This window comes from Vombatus ursinus, unplaced genomic scaffold (genome assembly GCF_900497805.2).
Source record: "Vombatus ursinus unplaced genomic scaffold, bare-nosed wombat genome assembly UNPS02011591.1, whole genome shotgun sequence".
NCBI classification, from domain to species: domain Eukaryota; kingdom Metazoa; phylum Chordata; class Mammalia; order Diprotodontia; family Vombatidae; genus Vombatus; species Vombatus ursinus.
Window position 1 is genome coordinate 5,213,320 of NW_020951369.1, and position 12,835 is coordinate 5,226,154.

Genomic DNA, 12,835 nt, shown 5'->3' on the forward strand with positions numbered 1-12,835 from the left:
CTAGTTTAAAGAGGTCTGATTAGGGCTGCTTTCATTACACTCCACGTCTTCTCATCTTCATCCTTTCTTCAAATTTAGTATTTACTCTGATCCTTGCTTATAAGCTAATAATTTGCCTATACAGCTGATTCCGATATGACTGGAACACTAGTAACCAGTAATTTCCTATCTGTTAAGATACAGTCAATTCCATTTTCTGAAATGCTAATCAATGCTCAAATCCAGGATCTTCACACTCTTTTCTTGAACAGAGTATTCATTATGTACAAGTATGAGATTTCAAAGTCGTCTACATATCTATAAGACTGGTACAAGCTTTGGGGGGGATAAAAGATGATTCAAAATCATGCCCAAAAAATACTCAAATCCAGGATGGGTATGGTTAAGAAAGATAAACGTTTGTTAATATAATCCTTAGGTGATTACTTTATAGAAATTGAAAAAAAAATAAAAATTCAACTAGAAGAACAAAAAGTTAAGAATCTCAATGGAAATAATGAAAAAAGTGGGAAGGAAGTAGAGCGAGCAGCACTGCATCTCAAATTACACCTCAAAACAGTAATCATCAAAATAATTAGGTACTGGTTTAAAAACAGCAAAGTATATCAGTGAAACAGATTAGGTACACAACGTATAGAAGCAAACACACAGAGAAGCCTAGTATTTGACAAACTGAAAGACCTTGGCTACTGTGGTAAGGACTCACTATCTGATAAACTGCTGGGAAAAGTGGACAGCAAGCTGTCAGAAATCAGGGCTAGATCAATACCTTAAACTATATTCAAAGTCTCCTCATATTTCCCTACAATGAAAAGACAAAAATACCCATCAAAATAGCAAATTTTCAAGAAAATTTGGAAATATATTAAAAAGTTTACCTAAGTCAAGTAGCATTTTTACCAATACTCCAATGTGAACACAATAAAATCACTGAGAGGAATTTGGTTGGAGGGACAGATGCAGGGAAACAACAGGACCCAGTTTGAATCTCAGAAGGACTCTCTTATGCATGGGTGAACTTATTTACAAAACGGGCTCTAATATACAGTTAAAGTTCTGCAATAAATGATATGACAACAAAGCAAACTCCAGTGCTTAGTTCAATATGTTGCATATACTAGGCACCAAATAAATGCTAAATGCAATAGGACACATTAATCAAGCAAGTAATTCAAACATTAGAAATATGACTTAATTCTATTTAGTGAATTAACATCTAGAAAAATTGGCCAAGTATCTTAGATAAAGCAAATTACTAATTTAATTTTACAGTTTACTAAATGGTATGTAAACTCCACAAAGTCAAGAACTCTACAGGCTATCTAAATCTTTTATTTCCCATAAGCACCTAGCTGCATTCTACATTCACTAGGTGTTTCATAGGTGTATTGTTTTTATTATTTTCAACTTTTGGAATTATTTGGGATGCTACATATTTTTAAATCATAAATTAAAAGTTAGATAGTAAACTAAGACAAATCTTCAGAATACCCTAAATATTACTTTGTCTTGACGTTTAGAGGCAACAACCACTCTCATTTACTAGCTATCTGATCTTGAGCAAATCATTTAACTTCAGTGAGCCTCAGCTTTCTTATCTGTAAAATGAGAATAATACCTGTAGGACCTACCTCACAGGGTTGTTGTGAGGCTGAAATGAGAGGCTCAAAGTGCTTTGAAACACCTATATAAAGTGCTTGAAACAGTTTATAAATGTTGGTCATTATTATTACTTTTATTCAATATATATGAATATCTCTGCCCCTCCCAACATTACTATAAAAGAATCTATATTCAGGCATTTTATGAACAACAGAAGTCAAGTTATTTTTAAAAATCTTACTTTACTCTTTCTTTTGAGTCTCCAAATGTCTTCTTTAAGTTTGTGAAGTCAGGATAATAAGTTGCAGGAGGGGATATTATTTCCATCAAACCAGAATTGATTTCCGTAGAAAATCTATCATAATAAAGGTCAACTGAGTTATTTAAGTGATTTATTTTTCTTCTTGCCATGCCTACTAAATTTGACAGAAACAAATCATTAATCATTATAATAAATACATTAAATGAATTTGTTCATCTATCTCATTCATCAGAATGACAACAAGCAAAACAGTATTATTTCTCTGATGGAAGAAAAAAAGTGAAGTGAGCTACATTTTAAATGTCCAATTATAGAAACCTTAAGATAACTTTTAATGATAACGTCATGAAAATTGCTTAGGTCAAAGAACAAAGAGTAACAGAATCTTTGCTTGGTCTAGACTTGAGGAACATCATGCCCCACCCCAAGAAAAGCTGATCATGAGGCAGCTAGGTGGCACAGTGGATAGAGCACCAGCCCTGAATTCAGGAGGACCTGAGTTCAAATCCGGCCTCAGACACATAACACTTACTAGCTGTGTGACCCTGGGCATGTCACTTAACCCCATTGCCTAACCAAAAAAAAAAAAAGAAAGAAAGAAAAAAGAAAGAAAAAGAAAAAAAAAAGCTGATCACTTGAAATCTCATCATCACGTTCATGGCTCAGTTTTGGATATTTTACTTCTCAACTCCTTCAGCCTCCCTCCTCTCTACTCCGATTACAGGGCTAGAGGATAGAAAACCAAAATCACCCCAAAGCCCTCCTTTATAAAGGGCTAGGATCTGACATGCTGTTATTGTTGTTCAGTCCATTCAGCCTGACTCTTCATGACCCCATTTGGGGTTTTCTTAGCAAAGATACCAGAATGGTTTGCCATTTCCTTCTACAGCTCATTTTACAGATGAAAAAACTTAGGCAAACAAGGTTAGGTGACTTGCCCAGGGTCACATAGTTAATGAGTGTCTCAGACCAAATTTAAACTCAGGAAGATGAATCTTTCTGACTCCAGGCTTGGTACTATATCCACTGTGCCACTTAGTTGCCAAAAAATACTGGAGTGGTTTGCCATTTCCTTCTCCAGTGCAGTAAGGCAAACAGAGGTCAAATAATTTACCCAGGGTCACACAGTTAGTGTCTGAGGCTGGATCTGAACTAAGGTATTCCAGACTCCAGGCTCTGCATTCTAACCACTGAGCCATCTATTTTCCAGCTAACTTATCCACTTTCCATTAGTAGCTCTGCTTGGTTTGGACTCCATGGAACTTCATACTCCCTGTTCCACCCACTCCCTCCCTGAGTCTCACCTGCTTCCTTCTATGTGTTGTCTTCCTGTATTAGACTGTAAGTTCTTTGAGGGCAAGGGCTGTCTTTTTTATTTGTATTCCCAGCGCTTATTATAGTGCCTGGCATACAGTAGGCTCTTAAGAAATGTTCACTGAATTGAAAATGCATTACTGAATATCAATGTACCTTTATAAAGGCAAATGGACAAAATTTGAAGGCATAAGACATGGGGTTGGGGGGATAGGTGGAATTCTCTAGGTATCATGGCTTTTAGAATTAAAAATTGTTGTTGAAGTTCAATACATAAGGAACCTTAAAATCCCCTACTTGCAGACTATCTTTTGGATATGTGTCCTAGATTGTTCTGCTTCCTAGTAAGTTCAGATAAATGATATGAAGTTTAATATCATGTTTTGAACTTCATCAAGAAAGATACTACATAAAAGATGTGCTATTTTATATTTTCTATGAGTAAAAGGTCAATAGACAATGAGGTGGTAATTTAAATATCTAATTCTTTAATTAGGAATAACTTACTCTTTCTCCAGAATAGCTACAACACTGTGTACATATTCTAGATCCGTCTGAAAAATAAAAAAAAAAAATTTTTTTTAGTCATGTTAATGTTCTTGGACATTTATCACTATATATAATGAGATAAGAGATAACACAGCATAGTGCACAGAGAGCTGGCTGGCCTTAGAATTAGGAAGACTTATCTTCCTTTTCCCCTTCCCCTCATGCCCCTCTCTATTCCTCTCAGATGACTCACAGATCTATTTATCTAACCCCAGTCTATCTTCTGAGCTTCATTAACTCCCACATCACCCTGTGACAATTTAACACCTCCAGCTCAATGTCCCACAGACGTCTCAAATTTAATATATCTGAAATAGAACTCATTAACTTTCTGCCTCCCCGCCTACCACCATGACTCCTCTTCTGAATTTCCCTGTTTCTGTCAAGGGCACTATCCTTCCAGTGTCCAAGATGAATAACCTTACCATTATCCTCAACTCCTAACTGCCCATCACTTCATGTAGCCAATCAGTTACCAAATCTTGCCATTTCTGTATGTGACACTGTCTACCCCTATAGCATCTCTCTCATCTGCTGCCTTCTCACTACTCTCACAGCACCACCTTAACTAATGTCTTTGTCACTTCTCACCTGGACTATTTCAATGATCTCATAATTGGTCTCCTCACCTCAAGGCTGTCCCCACTCCAGACCAAGTCAAACAGAGCTGCAAAGTGATTTTTCTTAAGCACAGAAAGACCCGACCATGTTACTCTGCTCCTGAATGAACTCCAATGGCTCCCTAATAAATTCCTCTCTTTTAAAGCCCTTCACAATGTGGCCCCAAACTTAGCTCTCCACTTTCATTATATATTAGTCCCCTTGTTCACTTGATGGTCCACCCAAATTGATCTTTCTTTTCTTCATACATGATACCTCATCTTCTGTGTCCTTGCCTTTGTACCATCCATCCCCAAGTGTGCAAGGCATGTCCTCCTCACCTCTGCCTCACAAGAACCCTTGAATTTTCCCTGATTCCAACAACCTTTTATTAAATGTTTATTCTGCACATATTTATAAAGGGTATTCTAAAAAAATTTTTGATCAGTTTTAGGCTTTAACAGTTTATTATTAAATATACACATTAAGTTTTAATAGCTGAAAGCTGCACTAAGACTTTTAGGATATACTGTGTAAGTATATACAGAATAATGTTACCTCTCCTGCTCGAACATAAGCTCCTTGAAGAAAGGGATTTTTTGTTTGTATCTTAAGTGTGAAACAAAGTGTCTGGCATATAACAAGCACTTAACAGCTTGCTGATCAACAGATTAATTTATTCTTTAAAGAACAAACCCTGAATAGCGCAGCCCAGAGCTTAGGGTCCAAAAAAAGTTGATCAAGAAAATTAAGTAGTGCCTCTGCCCTTTAAACTATTGTTTAGAAAAAAGAGGGGTAGGGACCAAAGATTTTTCTCATGCCATTCTGTAGACTATGGATACACAAATGGCTTTGAGAAACAACTATGTTTAGTAACTATGGTTTTACCGTATGAGATACCACTTCTGGACACTTCCCTCAACCCACGCAGAGGATCCTCACATCACTCCCTAAATCTCTTAGAATGAGGCATGAATTCAGTATTTTGTTTTACCATCTTTTTTTGACCACATGTATTAGTAACCTGGCTAAAAGTCAAATCCAAAATAAGGCCTCTGGAAATAAATATAAACTTTATAATTAACTATTTTTCCTTTAAATGGATGTAACAGATGCCTTTTTATCTAATAACTAACAAGTAAAGGACTTTGAATAATCAATACTGAGTGAATGTTGATTAAAGGATCTGGAAATTCAAGCCTATAACAATCAATATATATGACCACCAAATATGATATGTTTCAATGAAAGACAAGACAAAAAAAGGGAGGAGGAATCCCTAAAACTTTCAATTTAATCTCAAAACTCTGATTCATCTGTTTTTGTGCTACCATTTCCTAACATACATAAAACAAAACCAAATTCCATATTATTCTGCACCCTGATACTTAAGTAGGATAATTAATATTCAAGAAAAGGGGGGGGGAAGATAAATGCTCATCATTCAATATATGAAATGCTTCCAGCAGACAGTGAAGTACAACAACTTAAAAGTAGCTGGTATCCTGTTTCATGTACTACATACACCAATATTTTGTTGTGTTCCAGGAGGCAGTCACCAAAAATATTATACCAATATACTGACTTTTTGAAATTAATAATTCCTTGGGAGCAAATCAATCAATAAATTATTAAGGGCATACTACATACCAGGCACTGATAGTCCAACTCAAATGCTATCTCCTTCATGAAGCCAATTTTTATCAGACCTTTCAGCAATAATCTTCCCTTCAGGTCACACATATTTGCCTTGCACATAGCAAGTGCCTTTGGACTGGACTGGATTTTGTTTTCTACGTCTCTAATTCACTTATCAAAGAATATTGTATATTACAGTTATTTTTTGGTGTTGAATTCCCCTTATTAAATGCTAAGCACTATAAAGGAAGGGACTGGTTGTTAAACTATATTTTCCCCTAGTGCCTAGCATCATGATCTGCATATACTTTATAAATGTTTGCTAGACGAATGGAAATGAGGGTAAAACATGCCAGAACCATTGTGAAGGTACAATCAGCATAATTTGATGATTAATTAGATATAGGAGGAGGGAGGAGAGAATCAAAGATGACTCTCTGATTTGGAGAAAGAGTCATTCCAGCCACAAACAGAGAAATCAAAATGAATAATTAGCCTAACAGTCCAGGTTATATTTAAGGCATGAGAAAAGAAGCAACGGCAGGAAAAATCCTGGTAGTGATGGGGGTTTGGAAACAAAGAGAATGTAGAGATATTTGGAGAGAGACTTAGGAGTCAAGTGCATAACGATCATAGTTCAAGCCATGGTAAAAGATGACCTCAACAATAAGAAAGTGCTAACAGACAAATAATAAGTAAATAAATGTCAACGGTCTCTTGAAAAAAGCAACTTTTGGGAGTGCTAGGTGGGGAAGTGGATAGAGCACCAGCCCTGGAGTCAGGATGACTTGAGTTCAAATCTGGCCTGAGATACTTACTAGCTGTGTGACCCTGGGCAAGTCACTTAACCCCAACTGACTCCCCCCCCCGACAACTTTTAGGGTATCTCTTAGGTCCAATACAACCCAATAGCCTATACATTTCACACCAGTAATATTGTACAATGATAATGTTTGTAATGTTGGATAATGATATGTGTAATGTTGACCCTCCAGTCAATATAAGATACTAAAATAATTTTGGAATCATCAAAATAAACTAGGCTTAATAAAATTTCAGTGTTAAGGATATTTTCTGTTATCCAAATTCTTAAATTTGGGCAACTCATATGGATATATATACATGTATATATGATATATGTACACACACCCATACACACCATAAAAGGAAATATCTTTGGGATTTTAATACCTAAATTAATATCCTGATTCTGATATTTGCCAGTTGTATGACTCTAGATAAGACATTTAACTTTATCTAGGTTGCCTCTTCTGTGTAAATGGGGATAACACTTGTCATAACCTACCTCACAGGTCTACTGTGAGGAAGTGCTTTGTAAACCTTAAAGCTTTATATAAATGAAATTTTTAGAATATTCAAGTGATCAAAACACTCCCTTCCCTAAAATATTCTGGATAAATGGAAGCTCAATTTTTTTGCTGCCTTACTGACTTTACACAGTGCAAAAGTGATGGCCCTAAAGCAGAGGTCTGACTAAGTGATTCCCACATTCAAACTCCAGCGGCTTCTTATTGCTTCTAGGTTCAAACATGTATTTCTCTGTTTGACTTATAGAGTCCTTCATCACCTGCTTCCAGCCAAACTAGGTTACTTGCAATCCATCACATATGGCATTACATCTCCCTACTCTGTGCCTCTGAATAAGTTACCCCACTCGCCACCCAAGCAGGCAGTGCCCTCTCTTCTCACCTCTACTTCTTAGAAGCCTTCTTCAAAGCTCAATTCAAGCAACAAGACTGTTCTTAATTTCCCCCACTCCTAGTATGTCGCCTCCACTCCTAAAGTTGCCTTGTATTTACTGTATACGTATTTTGTATTTACATACATATTTTGTGTATCAGCTCCTCTTAATATCACAAACACCTTCAGAGCAGGGACTATTTTCTTTTTTTTTTCTATATGCCCAGTGCCTAGCACAGTGCCTGGAACACAGCAGATATTTAATAAATACTTGTTGCTCAATTTACTTACTGTCTGAATAAAAAGCTTATTTACTTACTGCCTGGATAAAAAGCTTTCAGCATAACATAGGACTTACTTAAGAACTAATTTTGCAAGTAGCAGACCATAGTAATACTAATTAAACTTAATTCCTGCCCTTGTTATTTTAATCAATAGATTATACAGTCCAAAATGTCAAGAAAAGAGATCTTTGTAGAAAAATTACTTCATGCTAGAAAGGAAACTGCCCCAAAGTCAACTAATTGTTTGGGAATAGTTCACTGAAAAGCAAAATAAGATCCTATCACTTCTGAATATATAGATTTTGTTTACATTTGATTATATTTTGTGGCAAAGGTGTTATTTATGCTATACACTGACCAGTAAAGAAAAGAAGTATAATGACTTGTGTTGGAAACATCAGGAATATACATTACATGAATGAGCATAGCACATTTTTTCAGAATTATTCCACTGGGATAACAGTTTAGACAATCTATTTTTTTTAATGTGCTGGTTGTTCCTCAATTTTCTTTATAAAAAGAAAAATTTCAATTGCCAAAAACAGTATGCTCATCATAAAAAATTAATGGCCTAACACCTCCCAAATGATTGCCTTCTATAATAAATCACAGGAAGTTAATTGAGTGTTTTAAGAAATAAAACCAGAAAGTTTGAGGTCAGTTTCTATGCAAGAAAAACAAATATTGCAAAAGAACTTTCTAGCATCAGACAAAAACAGAATGTAAAATAAATCTTGTATAATTTTAATTTAGCATCTTGATTGATGACAGCAGTGGAAACGTGCTAGTAATGTGTATATTTAATCAACTCTTTCTACATATGAATTTCTATTCAATCTCCAACAAAAACAGGAAGTATTAGCATGGTTAATACAAGGTCAGATGATTAAAAGAAGCTTTCCTGCTTTCCTCATAACCATAATGACATCTAAATCCTAGTAAAAAAGAAACAAAGAAAAAAAAGATCAATGAGCAATAAAATGGAATCAGGGCAACTGGGCACCATACATTGGATAAAGCTCCGGGCCTAGAGTCGGGAAGACCTGAGTTGAAATCTGCTTTCAGACACTAGTTACATGATCCTGAGCAAATCACTCAACTGGTTTGTCTTAATTCACTGGAGAAGGAAATGGCAAACCACTCCAGTATCTTGCCAAGAAAACCCCATGAACAGTATAGTCCACTGGGTCATGAAGAATCAGATACAACCAAATGACTAAACAACAACAACAACAACAACAAATAAAATGGCAGTCACCAAAAAGGTGTCTGAATAATAAAGCTGGTAGTCCCCCCTGACCCCTACAATCTATGTCTGCCTTATAAATCAATGCCTTTTGATTTATCATCTTATACCATTCGGTCAGCTTGAAAAAAAAGGCAAAATAATACTTATCTATTGAAAAGTTAAATAATTTTTTGGATAGAAGCCTGGCTGTGGGTACTTTCAATAATTCTTGTGTTGTAATAACAGTTTCTATAAGTAAGATACCAGGTATTCTGGGTAAGTTCAAAGTCAAAGCAAGTTAACTCTATTTTACTACTAGGGTTTGAAGAAAAAAATTCACTTCACTGTTTCAAACACTTTACGTTTTCTTCCTTTCTATTAACTAGTCCTAACTCTCAACTCATTTTTATTAATGGCAGCACTATTCTTCTAGTCATCCAGGTGTGTAACTTCATTCACATTCAACCAGGTGCCAAGTCGTGTCAATTTTACCTCCACAAAGTGTCTTCCAACTATCCCCATCTCTCCACTCACATGACCACTACCTTAGTTCAAGCCCTAATAATCTCTTACTTGGACCACTAAAACAGCTTCATAATTGGTATCCTATTCTCCTGTCTCCCCCCTTTCCAATCCATCCTGCACACAGCTGCCAAACTGATATCTGTAAAGTATAAGTCTGACTACATCACTCTCTTGTTTAAGATGTTCCAGTTGCTCCCCTAATGCTTGTAGCATAAAATAGAAATGCATTTTATTTGACATTTAAAGTCCTTCACAATCTAACCAAAACCTAATTACATACTACTCCCCCTTACCTACTCTATGTGCCAGATGAAACTGTTAATTTGCTGTTCCTTCAACGAATTCAACTATCTTTCAGAACATGTAACTTAGACAGACATTACAAATAGATAGTGAGTTGAGCCCAGAATCAGACTGAAAAAGAAGAATGGGCTGGATTGCTTCCCAAAACTTCCAAGTTCTTTTAATGACCACAAACTTCTTTCAAAAACAAAAGTCTATCTTTTTAACACCAATATTCTACGAGTGTTGTTGTATGACTATAAGACTCCAAAGAATTAAAAAGGACTATTACTCAGATGGTTACAGAACGATTTTTGGTGACTGTCAGCAGGCTGCAACACATAACAAAGAAGCTTCATGAGATCTAAAGGATGTCATCAGGAAAATGTGTGATCAAAAAAAAAAAAAAAGGACTGACCCATGTGGCGATGGATAACTGGCAAATGGCCCATTTGCTTCATTCTCTGCAATGTCAGGGGAAAGCAAGAAAAGTCCTAGCACCCCGGACTTCTGAAGCAAACTTATGATAAAACACGGACAAGAACTGTATTGGTGTCACCCCTTCAATGAATTCTTCCTTGCAACAAAGAAAAGCACTTCAGCAAAATCAACTTCCACTCCGAGTGTTTCCTGCGTCTTTATAGAGGAAAATGAAGTGTTTTTCATCACATGTTCCCTAGGGGTATTTACTCTGAGTTCAGCTAGCTTTAAGTATTGTTTTGGCTAACATCATTTTAATAACCATGTATATTGTACTCTTACTTCTGCTTATTTCATACTGCATCGGATCATACAAGTCTTCTCATTTCTCTGAAGTCCTCATAACCACAACTTCTTATGGCACTACTACAATTTGTTCAAGCATTCCACAATTTATGGGCACCTGCTTTATTTCCGAGTTTGTTAGTTTTGCCATTGCAGAACTGCTGTTACAAATATTTTGGAATAAATATTCTGTCTTTGACTTTGGGATATAACCCAGTAGTGAGTGGAGAGATTGGATCAAAAGCTACAAAGACTTCAGTGACATCACATAACTTCAAACTATTTTCCAGAATGAATGGATCAAACCACAGCTCCACAAACAGTATATAAATTGTCTATCTTCCCACACAGCTTAATGTCACCATTTTTGTCTTAGCACTTTTGCCTATTTGCTCGCCTTGAGGTGAAACTTCAGAGTTTTTTTTTTAATTTGTAACTCTCAAACTTAATAATATAGAGTAATATTCATGCAATTGATACAAATGTATAAAAATAAAGGCTAGTCTCCAAAAGATAAGTGGTCAAAGGATAAGAAAGCTCATTCTCAAAAGGAGAAACTGCAAGTTATCAACAACTATATAAAAATGCTCCAAATCATCAGTAAATAAAGAAACACAAATTAAAACAGCTCTGAGGTTCTACCAAAAATTAGATTGGCAAGAATGAGGAAAAGAGAAAAATGACAATTGAGAAGGATTTATGAAAAGATGGACACAATATGCACTGCTGGTGAAGCTATTGATTGGTCCAACCATTCTCGAAGACAGTTTGCAACCTGTACTCCAAAAGTTACCAAACTGTTCATATCATTTAACTTGATACCACTATTGGGCATATAACACAGAGGTCTGAATGTCTCTTCTTGAATTCATTAACTGGTTGGGAAAGTATAGTTCATACACAACCTTAATAAATGTTTACCACCATCAAAAGCAGCTAATAGAAATCAATGCTTATTAGTTACTTACAATTGTGTAATCATTTGAATATGAAGGAACTAAGTTAAGATTAACACATTTGAAGCATCACAAGAAAGAATCTATTTTGGTGATTTAGAATATTAAACTGCTGAACCAATTTTGTAGATTGGTTTTTAAGATATACATCTTAGTTTAAAATATATCTTCATACTATTTTAAATATCGAAATTCTATATAGGAATGTTAAACAAATATCAATCGAGTAAAAATTTGCTCAAGAAGTCTTTCTCAAGTTGTAGGAAAAAATGCTAAAGGTCTATACTGTATGATCCCATTTCTCAGAAGACTGAAAAGAGGCAAAGAAAAGAAGTTAACTAAGATAGTTACTTCCAATAATAAGATATTTATTTCTCTGCCTTTCTTGATAACAATGAACTGACTCTGTCAGGTGGGGAGGGAGAATGAAGAGAGCACAATCAAATTCCAAGCAACACCTCTTTACATTAGGCTACAAATATTTCAATACGATTGGAGGGCCAAGAAGTAGGTCCTAGGAAGGGCAGTATAGAATTTAGTACTGAGAAGAACTTTAGAGATCACTGAGCCCAAGCCCCTCATTTACTACTTGTGTGATGCTGGGCAGGTCATTTGACCACTCTGGGCTTGAGTTTCCAAATCTGTAAAGTGAAATGCTCTTCCTGGTGACCTCCATGATCACCTCCAGCTCTAAAGATTATGACCCCATGATGAAATAAAGAAATTGTAGCTCACTGAACTCCAAACTCTACAATATTATCCTCCTAAAGGCAGTTGGTGATGCAATGGAGAGAGAGCTCAGCCTGGAGTCAGGGAGACCTGAGTTCAAATCTAGTCTCAGATATCAACTAGCTGTTTGACTCTGGGCAAATTTTTAGCTTCTGTCTGCCCCGACTTCCTTAACTGTAAAATGAGGATTGTAATAGCACCTCCCTCTCAAGGGCTGTTATGAGATCATATTTGTAAAGTGCTCAGCACAATGCTTAGCACATAGTAAATACATAATAAATGCTTGTTTCTTTCCTTCTTTCCTAAAAAACTTGAAAGCAGCACCATTTATACTGCTTAAGTGATAAGCCCCACTTAAACTGGGGCTCAGGAAGAGGCTGAGGAAAATTAACTACAATGC

At 35.9% G+C, this 12,835-nt stretch overlaps 1 protein-coding gene across 2 annotated transcripts in view; it reads right to left on the reverse strand.

Moving 5' to 3' along the window:
- Nucleotides 1-12,835, reverse strand: part of MGAT4A (alpha-1,3-mannosyl-glycoprotein 4-beta-N-acetylglucosaminyltransferase A) — a 76,837-nt gene that overhangs the window by 38,673 nt on the left and 25,329 nt on the right. For both annotated transcript variants that reach the window (XM_027856635.1, XM_027856636.1), the window contains 2 exons: nucleotides 3,686-3,732; nucleotides 1,844-1,957 (listed from right to left, as the gene is read on the reverse strand). In XM_027856635.1, the coding sequence (XP_027712436.1) occupies nucleotides 1,844-1,957; nucleotides 3,686-3,732 (161 nt within the window). The remainder of the gene's footprint in view (nucleotides 1-1,843; nucleotides 1,958-3,685; nucleotides 3,733-12,835) is intronic.